General features: G+C 41.9%; 1 protein-coding gene across 5 annotated transcripts in view; it reads left to right on the plus strand.

Moving 5' to 3' along the window:
* Positions 1 to 18,505, plus strand: part of KMT2A (lysine methyltransferase 2A) — a 3,231,120-nt gene that overhangs the window by 1,116,834 nt on the left and 2,095,781 nt on the right. For all 5 annotated transcript variants that reach the window (XM_044080894.1, XM_044080898.1, XM_044080897.1 and 2 more), the window contains exon 10: positions 15,402 to 15,515. In XM_044080894.1, the coding sequence (XP_043936829.1) occupies positions 15,402 to 15,515 (114 nt within the window). The remainder of the gene's footprint in view (positions 1 to 15,401; positions 15,516 to 18,505) is intronic.

The raw sequence follows: 18,505 nt of genomic DNA on the forward strand, positions 1-18,505 counted from the left end.
TGATCAGTTAACTAAAAAACTATCCTCTGATGACTCTATAGATAAGAAATATGTATTAGAAATGGTAAATAACATACAACAGGTTAGTAACCATTCCTTAAAATGTGGCTATGATGCACTGGAGGCTTCATTTAGATCAGCCATGACTGGCACAGTGATAAGAAGACATGCATGGCTGAAGGAACAAGTCTTACCGGATCATGTTAAAGCTAAGTTATTAGATGCTCCTATGGATAAGACCAGTTTGTTTGGTACACCTGCCCAGCAGGTAATGAAGAAAATGGAAGAAAAGGCAAAATCTGTTCAAACGGTTAAAGATTTCTTGCAGTTTCAGCCCCCAAGGTTTAGCAGGAACTGGCCTGCCAAAAATTGGTCCTTTCCTGACTCCACAAGATCCCAAAGGGGCAGGAATAAACGTTCCAGAGGCAGAAACCAATCCAGAGGAGGTGCCTACAGAGGACGACAGTGGCAAGGTAATAACAGAGGCACAGACACAGCCACTACCACTACAACAGCACAATCACAGTGACTTAACTCTACATCCGCCTACCAGGGAACAAATAGCAGCTCCATTAGGCGGAAAATTAACCTTATTTTTGAAAAACTGGCACTACATCACAAAAGACAAGTGGATTTTGCAAACCATAGACCAAGGTTACCGGTTCCACTTTCACACTTTACCAGTCAAAAGAGGAATGCCAAACCTGCCTCCAAATCAAAAAAACAGAAGCTCTACAGCAGATAATGCAATTAGCAAAGATGAGAGCTGTGGAAAGAGTGCCAATAACAGAACAAGGCAAAGGATTTTACTCCAGACTATTCCTAGTTCCAAGAAAGGAAAAAAGTTGGAGACCTATTCTCGACCTGTCCACCTTAAATACATACATCATTGTCCCAAAATTCAAAATGCTGACCCTACAGCAACTTCTTCCCATGCTGGGCAAGGAGTGTTGGCTGGTAACTCTAGATCTCAAGGAGGCATACCTGCACGTCCCCATTCGACCAATTTGCAGAAGATACCTCAGATTTCTTGCAGGGTCAGAGCATTATCAATTCTCAGCATTGCCCTTTGGCTTATCTACTGCGCCCAGAGTATTCACAAAATGCCTGGCATCAGTAATCGCCCACTGCAGACTACAGGGAATCCAAATTTACCCATACCTGGACGACTGCCTGCTACAAGGGGACAACAAAAGCAAGCTGACAACAGATTTACAAAGGGTCATTTACTTGCTACAAGCACTGGGATACACAGTCAATTTACAAAAGTCAAGGCTGATACCATCCCAAACAAGGACATTCCTGGGAGCGGAATTGGACACTGTAAAACAAATGGCATTCCTAACCGCAGAAAAACAAAAAGAACTCCCTCTTTACTTCTTGGCTCTAACAAAACAGAACAAGTTAACAGCAAGAAAAGTCCTGCAGGCCTTGGGCTACATGGCATCATGCATAATCTTGGTTCCACATGCCAGACTACATATGAGAAAACTACAGTGGTACCTAAGGAATTTATGGTCCCAACACAGGCACAGCCTAGAAGCAGAAATTCCACTAATCCCATGCCTAAAACAGGAGTTCCTATGGTGGGCGCAAGCATGCCAGTCAAATCCAGGCCTACCCTTTCACAGCTATCAAGCAAGCCAGACCATCACAACAGACGCCTCAGACCCAGGATGGGGGGCTCACATGCTGGACAAATGCATACAAGGATTGTGGACGCAGGATCAACTCCACCTGCACATCAACCTAAAAGAAATGCTGGCAGTAAAACTGGCAATCCAAAATTTCAGACCATTTCTCAAAGAGGGCCATTTGGTGATAAGGACAGACAACACCACAGTCATGTGGTACATCAGCAAGCAGGGAGGCACTCATTCATACCCCCTATGCAGAATGACTTTGGAGCTTTGGAACCTGGCACTCAGCTACAACATCCAGTTACAGGCAATATTTGTACCGGGAAAGGACAATACTCTAGCAGACATATTGAGCAGAACCACATCGGATGCCCACGAATGGATGCTACACCCGGACATCTTCAAGACCATCTCAAAGAAATGGGGAAGACCACAGATAGATCTATTCGCTTCCCCTCTCAATCACCAGCTCAAAAAATTCTGCACAAGGACATTCCACCCACTTGCATGGAAAGTGGATTCGCTCTCCTTCAGCTGGAAAGGTCTAACAGCATATGCATTTCCACCTCTTCCCTTGATACACAAGGTATTACTAAAAATCAAGGAGGAACGTCCAAGGATAACCCTGATAGCTCCAAACTGGCCAAGACAACACTGGTACCCATTGCTGAGGAGCATGTCTCGGGACAACATGTGGCCAAACTCAGAACAACTACAGCATCATGCATCCAAACCTAAAAACGTTGCAACTGACTGCATGGAACATCACATAGCAGCAACTAACCCAGAACTTTCCCAAAGGGTTAAAGACATTATCCTTGAAGCCCGCAGACCTTCAACAAGAAGGAACTATGCAGGAAAATGGAAAAGGTTTGTCATTTGGAGCACTGAAAGAGGAAAAGATGTGTCAATTATAGATATGGCTAACATTCTGGAGTATCTGGCAGAGCTTCTACATACAGGCCTGTCCTATTCCTCCATCAAGATACATGCATCAGCTATTTCAGCAGAATACAGCTTTGATCCACCTGTCTTTTCACATCCTTTACTCAGGCAGTTCCTCAGAGGAATCAAGAATGTAAAACCTCCAAGGAAACCACCATTGCCAGCTTGGGATTTGAACTTTGTGCTAGAAAAATTGACACTCGCACTTTTGAACCAGCAGCTACAGCGGACCTACAGCATCTATCGTGGAAAACTGCTTTCCTACTGGCAATAACCTCAGCAAGGAGGGTCTCTGAGCTTCAGGCCCTAATGGCAGTACAGCCCTTCCTAATCTTCCACCAAGATAGAGTGTCCATGAGGACTAATCCTACGTTTATGCCTAAGGTGATATCCAGAGTGTCTTTAAACCAGGCAATCCACCTACCTACCTTCTTTCCCAATCCACAAAACAGAGGGGAAAGAATGCTGCATTCCTTAGATGTACATAGACAATTACGCTACTACCTGGACAGAACAAAAAGTAGCAGAAAAACTGACCAGCTTTTTGTAGCCTATGCAACAGGAAGGGAAGGAAAAGCTATTTCCAAACAGACAATCTCCAAATGGATAGGAAATTGCATACGATTCTGTTACTCCTTCCATGGAAAACCAATCCCACAGAACATAAGGCCTCATTCTACAAGGGCAATAGCCACTACCACAGCCTTCTTACGAGGAGTGGCAACCAAGGACATTATTGAGGCGGCTACTTGGACCTCCGTGCATACATTTGCCAAGCATTATAACTTACCTTTGTACTCCAGATCCCGAGCAGGGTTTGCCACTGCTGTGCTGCAAGGGATCCTAACCACACCATAATCTATTTTTTCCTCCTCCCTTAGTTGGCTATGGTATTCTACCCAGTTGTTATGACTGCAGATGCATCCATGAAGGACATAGTACAGTTTTGTACCTACCATAAATGTAGATGTCCGAACTGGATAGCATCTGCAGTCAGGATTACCCTCCTCCTTCCCTCTGTGGTACTCCTAGGGTATTTACCCTCCAAATAGCTAGCTAGTGGGGGGAGTCTCTTATGGTGTATTTGTTTGTATATATGTACATACATGCTTATTTTCTGAGTTTGCCTTCTATCCTTTTGGAAACATTGGCATTTATCCAAAAATTAGCCTTCCAGGAAGGGCAACTGGCATCTGGGGCAAGAAACACTGAAGAAAATGGCGTCGGCTGATGCCTTTATACCCGGAGACCAGCAGAGATGACGTCGGGTGAAGTGCGACATCAGCCGAAGCCGGACCCGGACTTTGGAATCCGGCCGACTGAAGGGCTGCCTGACGACAGGACAACCCAGTTGTTATGACTGCAGATGCTATCCAGTTCGGACATCTACATTTATGGTAGGTACAAAACTGTACTTTGCTGTCGCTTCTTCCCTGACGTCAGTGCGCTAGGGGTATATAAGAGGCATCCAATGCCATTTTCTTCAGTCTTTCTTGCCGCGCAGTGCCCGAAGCAGAAGCAGTTCGCAAGTGGCGGTCGGCCGACTCCTGAGATTTTCAAATTGAATTTCAGACCAAAGTCTTCATAAAGCTAAGTACCCCGTTGGGGAACCTTTTCTTGCCTCAGTCCAATGTCAGAAAAAGTTAACAATTGCATTTCTTGTGGGAAGCAAATGCCTCATAAGGACTTTCATTCTTATTGTATTCCTTGCCTAGGCCCAGACCACGGCATCGCAGGTTGTCAGTTTTGTGCTAGGTTTAATAAACGAACTATTAAACGTCGGTTTGATTTCGCCCAACATTATTTTGGTAGGAAATTTAATTATACCATGCCGTCGGAGCAACCGATGACCGTAATGCATAAAAAACGCAAAGATAAGGACAGGCAGCCAAGGTCCAAACCAGACTCTGAGGCCTCTGCTAGGCCAGTCACCAGTTCTCCGGTTTTCAGTGAGGCGCCTACGCAGCCCCTGATGACCGCTGATTCAGAACCCCAGGCGACATCCGATTCACAAGCGGAGATTGCTAGACCTCCACAACCTTTACCTTTAGGCCCTTCCAACTCCATGCCTGAAGGAGATTCCGGTGCAGTTGAAACTCCTTCAGTTGCAGAAAGTGACGTCAGACCGACTACACTCACAATTAAATCCTATGCAAAACTAAAAACTCCTTTAAAAACAAAGAAGACTGTACAGCAGTCTCCAGTACAAGGCCCCATTCCTAAGAAACGGATGCTTAAGATGGCTGAAGACTTAATTACCCTAATCAGGGGTTCCCATCCCCCTCCTGATAAAAGGCCAAGGCAGGAGGAGGACTACGCTTCCTCTGACCAGGTTTCAATTTCCTCAGACTCTTCTGAGGAACAGGAATATTCCTTTCCCCCTTATGAAGATTCTGATGCTGAAGAGTCTATCCCTTCTGCATCTCCCCCAGAAGACTACTCTTTTGGGGAAACCTTACATACTATGAGGGAACATTTCCACTAGGAAGGCCAGGATTACTCTGATTCTAAGAAAAGGCTCCGAGAGTTCCTTTTACTACCCCAGCACAGACCACTTGCTATTCCACCTGTTAGACATTGTGGATGATGTATATTCAGAATCTAGCCTTAACCCAGACTCGCTACCTCCTGCACCAGCCAAACCAGACAGATACTACAGAGTCCCTGACTCTCACAAATTCCTGTATAAAAGCCCTGTTGCTGACCCAGAAACCATTTCCCAGGGTCCCAAAGGGGTTAAGGCCTCTATTGCTAAAATTCCTGTGCCGTCTGAAAGGGATTCTAGAGCACTAGACAGATGGGGAAAGAAAGTATATACCTCAGCTACTCTAGCTATGAGGGCCTTAAATTGTCAGTTTCACGTGCTGAAATATCAACAATATCTGATGTCTCAATGAAAACAAAAAATGCTCGCACATACAGAACAGCCAGATTATAAGGAAATGCAAGATTTGTTGCATTCAGCTGAACAAGTGGAAAAACATACTTTGCAATGTGGATTTGATTCATTGGAAGCTTCTTGTAGAGCAGCAGTGACAGGGTCTGTCATACGTAGGCATGCTCTACAAGAAGCTTCCAATGAATCCTTGTCCTTGCTCCTGTATAGGAACCTGTTGAATGGCTCTCATGTCCATGAGGGCTGAAATTTGCTTTTGAGCCTCTGCCCATTGATTTGGTGACAGGTTTGGCATTACTTTTATCCTTGGCAAAGTGTGAAAGTGGAGTCTGCATCCTTGAGATACAATATTTAGGACCCATTTGTCTTTTGTGATGATGTGCCAATTGTCTGCAAAAAGTGCTAGTTTTCCCCCCAAAGGAGCTGCCAAGAGGGTTTTGCTTGGTAGTCTGAGGGGTAGGTCATTGTGTTTGTCTTCTGGTAGTTTGAGACTTGTCTTCTCCTCCTTTTTGGGTTGTGGCACCCCATTGTCGAGGCTGGTAAGAGCCTTGTGGCTGGCCTCTGCCCCTTGGGCGTCTGTATCTGCCCCTCTGTGGTCTGGCAGAAGCTGGAAAGGACCAGTTTTTGGTTGGCCAATTTCTGCTGAAACGAGGGGGGGGTTGAACCTGTAAAAAAAATCCTTGACCGTCTGCATAGATTTTGCCTTATCCTCCATTTTCTTTAAAACAACTTCTGCTTTTACACCAAATAAAACATCCTGCTGTAAAGGTGCATCCAATAACTTTGCTTTAACATCATCAAGTAAAGTTGCCTAGGGTACACAGTAAACGAAAAGAAGTCAAAACTAGTGCCCTCACAAGACATAATATTCCTGGGTGCCAGCTTAAATACAATGACCCAGATGGCTTATCTCACGTCAGACGAGCAAGGACAACTGACTCAGTACTTCAAAATGATGACAACAAAGACCCAACTCCCTGCAAGATAAAATTCTGCAGGCCTTGGGATTCATGGCATCTTGCATACTACTAATACCATTTGCAAAACTGCATATGAGGAAATTACAATGGTATCTGAAAAGCGTATGGACTCAACACAGCCACAGCTTGGAAACAATAATTCCACTCATTCCCTGCCTTCAACAGGAGTTTCTATGGTGGGCTCAGGCATGTCACCTCAACAAGGGTCAGCCTTTTACCTTACCCACAGCCAGGCAAACTATAACAACAGATGCATCGGATTATGCCTGGGGAGCACACATGGCAGGACGGTGTATTCAGGGCAAATGGTCTGCAAACCAAAGGCATCTACATATCAATCAAAAAGAGATGCTAGCTGTACAAAATGCCCTAACAGCTTTCAAGGACCTCCTACATCCAGGACAACTCCTAATAAAGACGGACAACTCCACAGTGATGTGGTACATAAACAAGCAAGGGGGCACACACTCCTACCCCACTATGCAGACAAGCAATGACCTTGTGGAACACAGCATTGACCTACCAAGTTCAACTACAAGTACAATTCCTGCCAGGAAAGAAAAATACTCTGGCAGACGATCTAAGCAGAAACATCATAGATCCTCACGAGTGGAAACTAGATCCATAAGTATTCGCAATGATAACTCAAAAATGGGGGAGCCCAGACTTAGATCTGTTTGCTTCCCCCCAAAACTACCAACTACGGAAATTCTGCACAAGGACATACCACACACAAGCTTCCGTACAAACACAAGGTGCAGGGTTTGAATCTCACAAGGGATAATTGGCTAGGCTTAAAATGGCTCGCAAGGGCAGTTAGCCTAGTACTAACCAATGAACCAATGAACCAATGAATGTGGACGCCCTCTCATTCAGTTGGAAAACATTGACAGTGTATGCCTTTCCTCCACTGCCTCTTCTGGCAAAGGTGCTGCTGAAAGCCAGATTAGAGAGGCCACAAATGATACTCGTTGCTCCAGACTGGCCACGCCAACACTGGTATCCAATACTAAGGAACATGGCTCAGGGCCCACCATGGATTTTACCTACAATTCCTCACCTGCTCACTCAGCAAAACAATCAGATTCTACACAGCCAGCTAAAGACTTTAAATCTGGCTGCATGGCAAATTGCCTAAACAACCAGTCAACACTTCTCTCTAAAGCTGTGATGGACGTCATTCTGGAGGCCAGAAGACCCAGCACCAGGAAAGTCTATTCAGACAAATGGAAGAGATTCTGCGCCTGGAACCCCAGGCTAAAAGCCAAAATCTCCTTGTCCCAAATATTCCTCAGATTCTGCAATATTTAACTGAGATGTTGCACAAAGGACTTTCCTTATCTATTAGGATCCACTCCTCCGCTATTTCAGCTCAATACAACACGGTTCCTCCTATATTTTCACATCCATTACTAAGACAGTTCCTTAGTGCGGCTAAGAACATAAGACCGCCCCGGAGAGCACCAACACCAACTTGGGATCTCAACTTTTTTTTGGAAAAGCTTACACTTCCGCCCTTTGAACCAGCTTTCACAGCGGATCTACAGTTCCTATCATGGAAAACTGCCCTGCTGCTAGCAATAACTTCAGCATGAAGAGTCTCAGAACTACAGGCCCTAATGGCAGTGGAGCCTTTCATCATTTTTCATCAAGACAGAGTCTCTTTACGAACTAACCCTTCCTTTATGCCAAAGGTGGTATCCAGTGTGGCCCTAAACCAAACCATTCATTTGCCCACCTTTTATCCAAACCCCCAGAACAAAGGGGAAAGGCTCCTACACTCTTTGGACTTTCACAGGCAATTACGTTACTACTTGGATAAAACTAAGGCTTTCAGAAAATCTGACCAGCTCTTTGTGTCCTATGCTGTAGGATCTCAAGGAAAAGCTATCTCAAAACAGACCATTTCAAAATGGATAGGACATTGTATCCATTTCTGCACACACCATGGGAAATCGGTGCCTGGTAACATCAGGCCCCATTTCACCAGGGCTACAGCAACATCAACAGCCTTCCTCAGAGGGGTACCAACCAAGGATATTTTGGAGGCTGCAACTTGGAGTTCAGTGCACACCTTCACCAAGCACCATCACTTACCTCTATACTCTAAAACCAGAGCTGGCTTTGCCACTGCAGTTCTGCAGGGCCTACTAGCCTCTCCAAACCCTGTTTAGTTCCACCACCCATCCTTAGCTTTGGGATTCAACCCAAGTGTGATGACTGCAGCAGTGTAACACGATGAACATAGTACAGTTTTGTACCTACCATAAATGTAGATGTTAGAGTGTTCACACTGCTGCAGTCCAGGTTACCCTCCTTCCATCCCCTCTGAACTAGCTGGACTTATCTATACCTTTCTATCCTATACAACCTCCATGGTGTATTTGCTTGTGAGTGAAGGTATTGTTTTATTTTTATATGTATATTTTTATATAGCAATATATATTGCCTACCTATTGGGGGCACCTGACATCTGGGGCAAGAAAAACTGAAGAAAATGGCGTCGGATGCATCTTGTATACACCTGGCGCACTGACATAAGGGAAGAAGCGACAGCAACCGACGCCGGACCAAGACTTTGGAACTCTGGCTGACTGCGGGACCGCTTGACGGCAGGATAACCCAAGTGTGATGACTGCAGCAGTGTGAACACTTGAACATCTACATTTATGGTAGGTACAAAACTGTACTTTCTCCTCTCGCCTTTTGGATTGGGGTGGTTATTCTCCTTTCGAGTTCCAGGTTGTTCCCTTCTCCTCGCCACATACTTATGATTCTGTGAGCTTAGGCCCCTGACCTTGGGGATATACTAGAGGGCTGCTTGTCTGTTGGTGGCAAGAAAGTACTGAGGTTATAGCAACACCTGACTCCCTTTATATCCGGACAGTATGACGTTGGATAGGGTATCACTAACCTTCAGGAAGAGGAGGAGAAAATTCTCTGGTAGTTGGGCTGGCCAAGTGCTTCCACGTCAGGAAATGGCATCAGGACTGCAACAATAAATGCACTCTAGGACCTATATTTATGGAAAGTGTACATATTTAATTTTTCCCTCCTCCATACGAGTAACCCTTAAAACGCACCATAGTATCCAGCTGTCTGAAGTAAGGCTAAGATTAAAATTATATGTATATATTAAAAAAAATATATGTGTGTATATATATATATATATATATATATATATATATATGTGTGTGTGTATATATATATATATATATATATATATATATGTAAAACTTTCAAATAGTAATGTTTTGAGTGCCTCAGCAACACAGGAATCATGTTTTGCAATTTTTTTCATTTCTAGTAATAAAGAAAAGCTTAGTAATTTGTTGCTATCGATGGATAAGATGTTTGTATTAGAAAACTTGCCATTTATGTGTTGTATATGAGCCAGTTACTCAGAGTGGTAGATTAACTTCCACTGATTCACTGGTTAAGTCTTTTGGTAACACATGCAATGATAGACATACCTAGATTATTGCCCTGGATATTTCAAGTAGAACTGTGCAATCTGATAATTTTGTTCCAGGAATTGCACTCACAAACAAATGTTGCTTCTTATTCTAATTAGATCTCTCCTCCCTCTTGTTCCTCTTTCTGTCTGGTAACATCAGTATCTCGTAGTTTCTTTAGTTATAATTCTGCTTCACCTGCAGGGTATACAAGTCTCTCTGGTCTATATTATATGATCGAAGTTTCAAAACTTTGAACCTCATATAATCAAACTTATATGTGTGAAGTTTTAAAACTTAGAACATGTAATTAAAAAAAAAAAAAAAAAAAAAAACTTACCTGGACGCTGAGAGACCCCTTGCACCCCCCACACCCCCTGTTACTTAAATCTACCAACTCCGAGATCGCACTACAGTGAAGTAAAGGGAAATGTTCCCTAAAGCAATTTCACTTCACTACACTAAGTGCAGTCTCAAAGTTGATATATTTAAGTAGCAGGGGTGGGCCCCCCACATTGGGAGAAGCAGGGGGGCACTTTGAGAAAAGTCATATGGCTTCTTTTTGAATTGTTTCTGTATGTACTTGTGCTGGAATATAGTCAGTATTGGTATCTTGTGTGTTTTCAATATTATGAGATTCAGTGTTTTGAGTTTTCACTGTTTAGAAATTTCAAGATTTTGGTCTTGATATTTTGGGTTTCAAGATTTTGGGATTCTATATTCTGAAGTGAATCCCCAGTGTGGGTTAAATGTGGTAGTTCAGCGTTTTATGTTCAAGATGCTTTAAGTTCCTTGTCTCGAATCTTGCACTTTTTCTGCTTAACAGCCTCCATGACTATCTGCTGATAATGCAAAAACTCCTCTTCAACCTGTGTGATCGTGGTCATTTGCTTCATGCACACTTCAAATAGTTACCTAGGCACTGTTGCTTAGTCTTTTTGGCTCCCAGACTACTGCAAAGTCTTATACAGGAAGTCTCAACATTTTTGTGGGGTTTCTAATTATTCGTTGCAGAACACCATCGCTTCCTGTCTGCAACTTCCACTTAATTACTCCTTCACAACAGTCTTCCACCATTTCTTCTATCATTAGTTGATAGACAGTGCCTTCACACTACACTGTACCAAAGCCTGCTTTGAATTAACTATTTTTATTTCACTGTTTAACAGTTTTAACATTTGGATATATGGAGTGAGTCAAGAAGGCAACCAGCTTTGACAAGAACTGTTCATGCATTGCAGCTATCTGTAACATTGATTGTATATGCTTTGGATCAATTTGTGTCCTTGAGGGATGGTAGTGTTGAAGTCCTTCTTGTATTCACTTTATTGGTTTAAGGGGATGGTACATTTTGGCCATCTTTCCTAGGGACATTTTGACCATCTCTTTATTAAGGACTTTGCCTCTAGAAGTTTGGAGGGCTTTGATGATTTGCTTGCTTCTATGTACTTTTCTGTGGCCAAGCAGCCAGAAAGCAAATGAGGCATTCTTGACTCCTTATGAAACTAGTGAAACATTACACAGTCCTTCCCCTTCCCCCACTCCATGCACTCTGAGTTGCGTAAAAACACTGCTTCTGTGCAGTGCCAACTTTGATTTAGAACTGCCCATGGGTTGTGATTCTTTCAGTTTACCTGAGGTTGAAAACTGGAAAGGACCAGTGGGTATTAGGTGTGTCCACTCTGGGCCACATCCTGCAACTTACTAGTACAAAGCCAGATGGTATATTGCGTTTTGATCATTCCATGTTAGTGGAACTGTTGGGCAGAGACTGTACTGCTAAAAGGAGTGGTGGAGTCTGTCCCAGTTTTTGGAAATGGGTTGGGAGAGGGTTGGCGTTCATTTCTTCTTGGTCCCAAAAAGGAGTACTGGCTTCCTTCCCATTTTGTGCCACAAAGACATTATCCAGTACATACACTGTATGCTTTTATTTTGCATTGCTTCCCTTGCATTGGTTGATGTGTTTGCTGCCATGGGTTATCTGCTTGGTGTCATGGAATGTTAGACTTTTTGGTACATCAGGATTTGGTGCTTGTGGGAGAAATTTTTTGGATGGGCATTACTTTTCTTAGTTATGGTCATATAAGATGTTCTCAGCACCTGAAGGCTTCAGCAAGATGATATTTGTGGTGACTACTGCATAAAGGTCTGTATGTTCTTTTTGTACTTTCTGCAGGTGTCTGGATGCTGGGATTCTGGAAACGTCACTTCATTGTGCACTTCTGTAGCTTTCAGTCCCACAGTTTTACCATAAGTTGAAGAAATTCCTGTCTGCCTGCTTCCCACAGGTTTGTTCTTTTGTTTGTGGAGTCAACTCTCCAGTGTCTGCTCCTAATACTCTTTTAAGAGGACCCAAGAGGCCATGGTCTTTGCTTTTTATAATGGCTGCTAAGCATGGCCCAGACTTTGTATCTTTTGAGCTTAATGGTTGTTGCCATGACCTCAATGATGAGGTTTGCAAATCTGAGGATGGTGGTGTTGCACTGGACTCAGTCGTGTCAATGGATGTAGTGTCTCCACACATTCGGAGACTTTCTCTTGATATTAGGCTCAGTCCACCTTGGGTAAGCTTTGGATTGGTGACCAATCCCACCAACTATATGATTTTTTTCTGGAGCCGTACTCGTGGTATTCTGATGCCTGATTCACTATATACATGATATAGTCACTTAGGCTGTCTGATTGTACAGGGAGTTTGGTCTCCCTTGATGGAGGAGGCTTTACATTAGCCAGTGGAATGTGTGAGTAGCTTTTGCCCTGGAAGTAAAGCTGCTTCCAGGGATTTTTCTCCTTTGGTCAGGCACAACCAGTACTTCAAATGGCATCTAGATAAGCAAGACGACGATGACTCAAGGTTATATCCTTTCTGCGGGAATGCAGTGCTTTTTTGGCAATAAAAAGTAGACAGTAGCCATATTCATAGATTGTTAATAGGTACCGACCTGGGATACCTTTTTAAGCCTAGCCAAGTTTTTCCAAAAGAATAATGGTGTCCTGTATCCAAATAGAACATTGAAGGCCATGCATTTATAAGCTACCTCTGTCCATAAGGGACATGGGTGCTAGGCTCGGTGCAGATTTCCTATTTTTTTTTATCCACTGCTCTAGGTTGAGCTTAAATTGGTAGTAGACAAATTCACATGTATGAGAAACCTGTTCCATAGGCGGGGCAATCTCTGGGACAGGACACATTTCTGTCTCTCCAGTATGTTCTGTTTGTCACAGACAAAATTCAGGTCCCTAGACCCTGTCCTTCTGGTACTGTTTGACTTACGAATATGCAGGAGATTCAGAAGTGTGGGGTTTGTGGATGTATTGTAAGACAGACATGTATCCCCTCCTCAACAATCTGTAGGATAATGAATAGACAGAAAGGGCTTTAAGGTGCTCTGCATAAGGCAGGTTTTTTTAGGCCTTGTATTTTTTTTTTAAGGAAGCTCTGAGTTCGTTCTAGTTGCTGCATATGCATGTCAAATCTCTGAGGAATTGAATGGGCCAGCAGGTTGTCTTGAGTCACTTCTCTAGTGATTTCTTGGAAGTTTAGTTTCAGAGGTAGTGTTTACCATGAGCTTTCCTGAAGTGAAAGAGGGCACTGCAGAGAGAAGTTATTTGTCTGTTAGGGTAATGTGGACCGCCATCTGTTGCACTCTTTTCAGCAAAGCACAGAGAAGATAGTAGTGGAGGTGTTTTCCATCGTGGGCCAATGAAGCATTTACTAATTGCATATTTCATTACAAAGTTGAAGGGAAGAAGTCCAAAGCTTGTTAGCTTTGGTGAAAAAGTGTTCCATTTCAGACTTTGTTTCATGCCATACTAAAAAGTCTTGTCCCCTAACCAAGGATTTCTCCAAATGCTGCAACAGCTAGCTTCACTGTAGAGTTGCTTACCTTCTATAGATCTCTTGACACACCTGATGTTTCAGGTGTGGTCTTGGCAGTTTTTGAGGAATCCCACTGTCCAGGTGATCGTTGCAATCTAGTAGAAACATTTGCCAGTTTCGGTGGACTATTGCTTAATAACCACTTTATTTACTTAACTTTCTGGAGATCCTGACCCTTTTTAGGCACTTGTATAATGTAAGTCAGCTATCCCATGGTCATGTTGCATGGGTCTGTAATTTCTCCACATCTTGATCTTGTTGAAGGACAGAATTATGGCCCCATCAGTGACTGGTTGAGGCAGCTGCTTAGAATATTTCTACACCTCTTTCTTCCTTTCACAAAATGGGCCTGACCTACAAAATCATTAGGCATAATTCCACCGTGATCCTGTTATTTTGTTAACTTTGCAGTTCATTTCTTGGAAGTCTGTTTCTGTTTGACTTCACCTGTGCTCATAGGATCGCTAAGCTTTAAAAGTCTGTGTATGTAACGCTGTAGGATGTGGATTTCTCTTAGAAATAATCCAGTCTTCCATTCTGAGGTGGTTTCCGTGTTGCCTTTGAAAATGCAGTTCGCTTTTCCTTTTGGTGGTGGTGGGGGGATGGAGAAGAGTCCTTTACATTCTGGATTTAGAGTTAAGGAAGACGAGACTGTTTTCATTTGCTCCTGGTCAAGAAGGGCTCTTGCCAAGCATCACTTGTCAAGTGGACTGTAGCTCCATTTAGCATCAAATGACTAACTTTAATTCTTGTGGAAAATGTTGTGCTCAATGTCCAGTTCATCAGAGGCATGGTTATGGTTCAAAACTGCTTTCTGTTTAAAACTTTTCTTTGTCAAAGCTAGGCCTGCAATGCACACTTTTCCTCATGCATTACAGTTTCCGTCTCAGCTCTGTGGGTTTGGGCTCCTTCATCAGGTTGGTACTGCAGGACTCTGGTGTAAGTTCCTCCTTGTAAGGTTCTCTGGCTTTACCTTGTATGTCTGCTGTTTGGGATTCAGTGGGAAAAAAAAGGACCAGTCAAGAATGGTCTTTGGAGTTAAGTGCAACAGTTTTGTACTACATCTCCTCAATGACGGTTCGTAATGGGGGTTGCACTCTTCATCCATCCAGTATGCAGAGATGTGTCCTCCAACCTGCCTTATTCCCATGCTGTTGGAGTTCTGTTTAAGTTGGGGAAGTATATGTGTATCGGTTATTTAGTAATGGCATTGCTACACATGTTCATTGTCCATCTTGATTTGCAGGAATGTGATCACTAATGGCAGTGGTGAGTGGTACTTGACCTATCAGCATGATTTGGAATAGATGCATATATATTCTCAAGTAAGGAAACTTGCTGATGTGAAATCTGTGGAAAGGATGAATCCAACTGAATATTTTTTTTAGGGGGGGGGGGCTCTTTGTAGATCAGCCGATGTGGCAAGAATGCATCTGTTTATCAACTGTAGTTGTACCTTTTATAGCTGATGGTGTTGATAGGGTGATTGAGTTTACTGATTTATGCCAATGATGAGTAAATGAAATCACTTTTGAAGCAGATGTGCTCATTGTACAGGTTTTCTGTGCTGATAATTTCTTTGTATTTATTTTTCCCCTTTTTTAGGAGGACTGCGCTGTGGAGAATGTCTGGGAGATGGGTGGGCTGAGTATCCTGACCTCTGTACCTGTAACCCCACGGGTAGTCTGCTTCCTTTGCACCAGCAGTGGTCATGTGGAGGTACAGAATTCTTTTTGGAGCTTAAATTGTTGTAGAATGCTTGAAAATTGTAAAAGGTGTTTGTCAGGAATTGTGTATTAAACTGGTCCTTAAAACTCAACTTTCAGGTTGTTGGATTTCAGCGCTGTTGTTTGCTTATAACTTGTGGTATGACCTGAACATTTTTTTGGACAGTATGAAAGAAACAGGACGGACTGGGCAAGAAAAGTGTGAAAAGGTTACATAATGTGTTCAGTATATGGGGCTGTGGTTTGACTCCGTAAGTCTTGGGATGGCAGTTAATGATGGGGTCAATTGCATGTCTTGCCTGTTTGAAATACTGAGGTATTATATAAAAAAAATAAATCAAAATGCCTTGTTCTTTTTTCTTTGTAACAGCATTAGTCTCTTCTCGTACAAAAATGTGCTGTCATCAACTTTCTTTATGGATCAAAACTAAGTTGTCTTGTAGTACAGATTTTTTGTGTGTTGTTTTTAATTCTTTTGCAGTGTATTGAACACCAGAATTCTTTTCCCAAACTGGTGAAAAGACCTGTTTGCTGAGCACATTTCTAATGGTCTGAAAGATGCTTAATCTTTTGTTAATCACTTCTTATTGCTGAAAGCTAGCTTCATGTTAGAGCTTTAACATCTGTCCTTGAGCATGACAGGAGTGTCATGGAGCACCATCATTTATAAAAGCTGTTGAATGCTTCATTCAGAATTTTTGGACAGCTGAATTGTTTTCTAGCTTTAACATCTTTATGCACTTCCTGTGGTGGCTATTCTTTGTGTGGCATTGAGTTTACAGCTGTAAAACACTCTGTGCTCCTTCACATTTTCCCCCTTCCATTTAACATTTATGGTGCATAAGATCAGTAAATCTCCAGGCTGTACAGAGAATTAGGATCATGTCTCCATGTTCCTACTTCAGCTTGTCATGTGTTCTTTCATAGAGGCCAAAATTCACCTTACAAACTTCTCTCTCAAGATGAATTTCTTAGCATCCATGGCCTGAACACACACAGCCAGCTACTTGTGATCGGGTACATGATCATAATCCTCTGTAACACTTATTACTTTTATTTTGCTCTCTGTGACCCTGGGCTTTAGCAAAAATGGGGCCGATTTCATTCAGTCCATTATCCTGGTAGGTGGACTTAAAATAAGTAAGGGATGATGATGAAAAGTTCTTAGGGGTGAATAATGTAGTGGGCATAAGAGGAAGATAGCTGTTAGCAGGAGGGATCTGAATCACAGAAACAGGCTGGAGATTTTGACTCACAGAGGAGAAGGGAGTGGAAGTTGATTGAAATATTATGAAAAGTTCAGTAAGCTGGTGAGTGGTTCTGCCAGAAAGCACCAAATCTTGGTTATGATCCTGCCAAGATGATGGGTCAGGAAAGTTCAGGTAAAGTTGCCGTTAGTCATCAGTGGTTATGCATCTGGGCAGTTTAGAGAGAATGTGCATGTGTAGGAATGCAGTAGTAAAGAAGCTGATGACTGATTTTAGGGAAGTGGATTATAATGAAATGAGAAGTCAGAGAGACATTATGGAAACTTGGAAAAATTTGAGAGAATGAAGTTCTAGGACTAGGTTAGGGGTGCTACAAACCTCCAAAAAGGGTAAAGTCACTCCTGAAACAAAAACACCAAAACAAGAAATGGAGTGAGAGAATAGACATTCCCAAGATATAAAAACTTTAATAAAATTTGTAAACCGCATATAAAATAATGATTAAGCGCTTTCGTCCCACTTGGTGGACTTCATCAGAATGAAATATTTGCCTTTCGCCTCATTTTATACCACAGGTTTCATTCAATTAAAATTATTTAAAACAGTTAATAGTCAAAACTTTGATTTAAAGAGACGTACACATTGAAAAGGTTGTTTTCCTTTTCCATTTCTTCTGTAGTTATAAAACCTTTTTCACACCAAAAAAGTCTATTTAAATAAGCACATTTTCATAACTGACTAATGTAAAAAAAGATTAAAACTTAACTCATAAAATTTTCTATAAAAAAGCTTCAACCAGGGAATAAATTAAAATAATAAAAATCAGGTGTGGACCTTACACAATTACTAAAATACATATTAGACATAAAAACCCTTTTAGTTGGCTTGCCTCCCTGCTTATTGTTGTAGGGTAATGTTTCTGTATGTACTTGTGCTGGGATATTGTCAGTGTTGGTATCTTATGTGTTTTCAGTATTATGAGATTCAATGTGTTGAGTTTTCACAGTTTTGAAATTTCAAGATTTTTGTCTCGATGGTTTGGGTTTCAAGATTTTAGGATTCTATATTCTGAGGTGAGTCCCCCACACTGCTTGTAACTATTGTAGCAGGAGGTGTCAATTAAATCTTTACGGAACTCATTGCAAGAAAAAAGTGTTTTCAAAGCTCTTAACTGAAGTGCAGGTTGCAGAGTTATGCTGTTAACTGGGAAAGGAACCAGTGTCCAACCTAATTTTGCAAATTACCTCTTTATTTTCTAAAAATTCTGCCATTTGTATCTCCTGGTTCCTTTCCACTATTTCAGTTATAACAAATAAAAATCTTTTACAAGTTTTAATGTGTCTAATGAGGTCATTGTTTATATTCATCCTACCAATATCATAATTATGTTTACTTACCTGTTTTCTAAATGCCTTCTTGGTTTTACCAGCATAGAACCCATTGCACTCAGAACATTTTGCCAAATAAATAATACCTGTTGTTCCACAATTACCATTCTTAAAATAAGTTTTGGGGTTTAAACCATTATTTAGAGTATTACTGCATTCTTCTAAAATCCAAGGACATTGTTTTCAAACTCCTCACTTAATAGTTCCCTTTTTAATTTTTCCAACTTTCTTCAAGTTAGTTCCTTCCAAAAGTTTTTTTTTATTATAATTAGTGTCTTATTGATAAAAAATGGTTTGTTGCCCACAGTTCTAAATAACCCATCTGTACCCCTCAAAATTTTCCACTTACCTTTTATAATAATCTTAATGTAACCAGATAACTCACT

Source organism: Protopterus annectens, chromosome 8.part0, assembly GCF_019279795.1.
Source record: "Protopterus annectens isolate FY-2018-M chromosome 8.part0, PAN1.0, whole genome shotgun sequence".
NCBI classification, from domain to species: Eukaryota; Metazoa; Chordata; order Ceratodontiformes; family Protopteridae; genus Protopterus; species Protopterus annectens.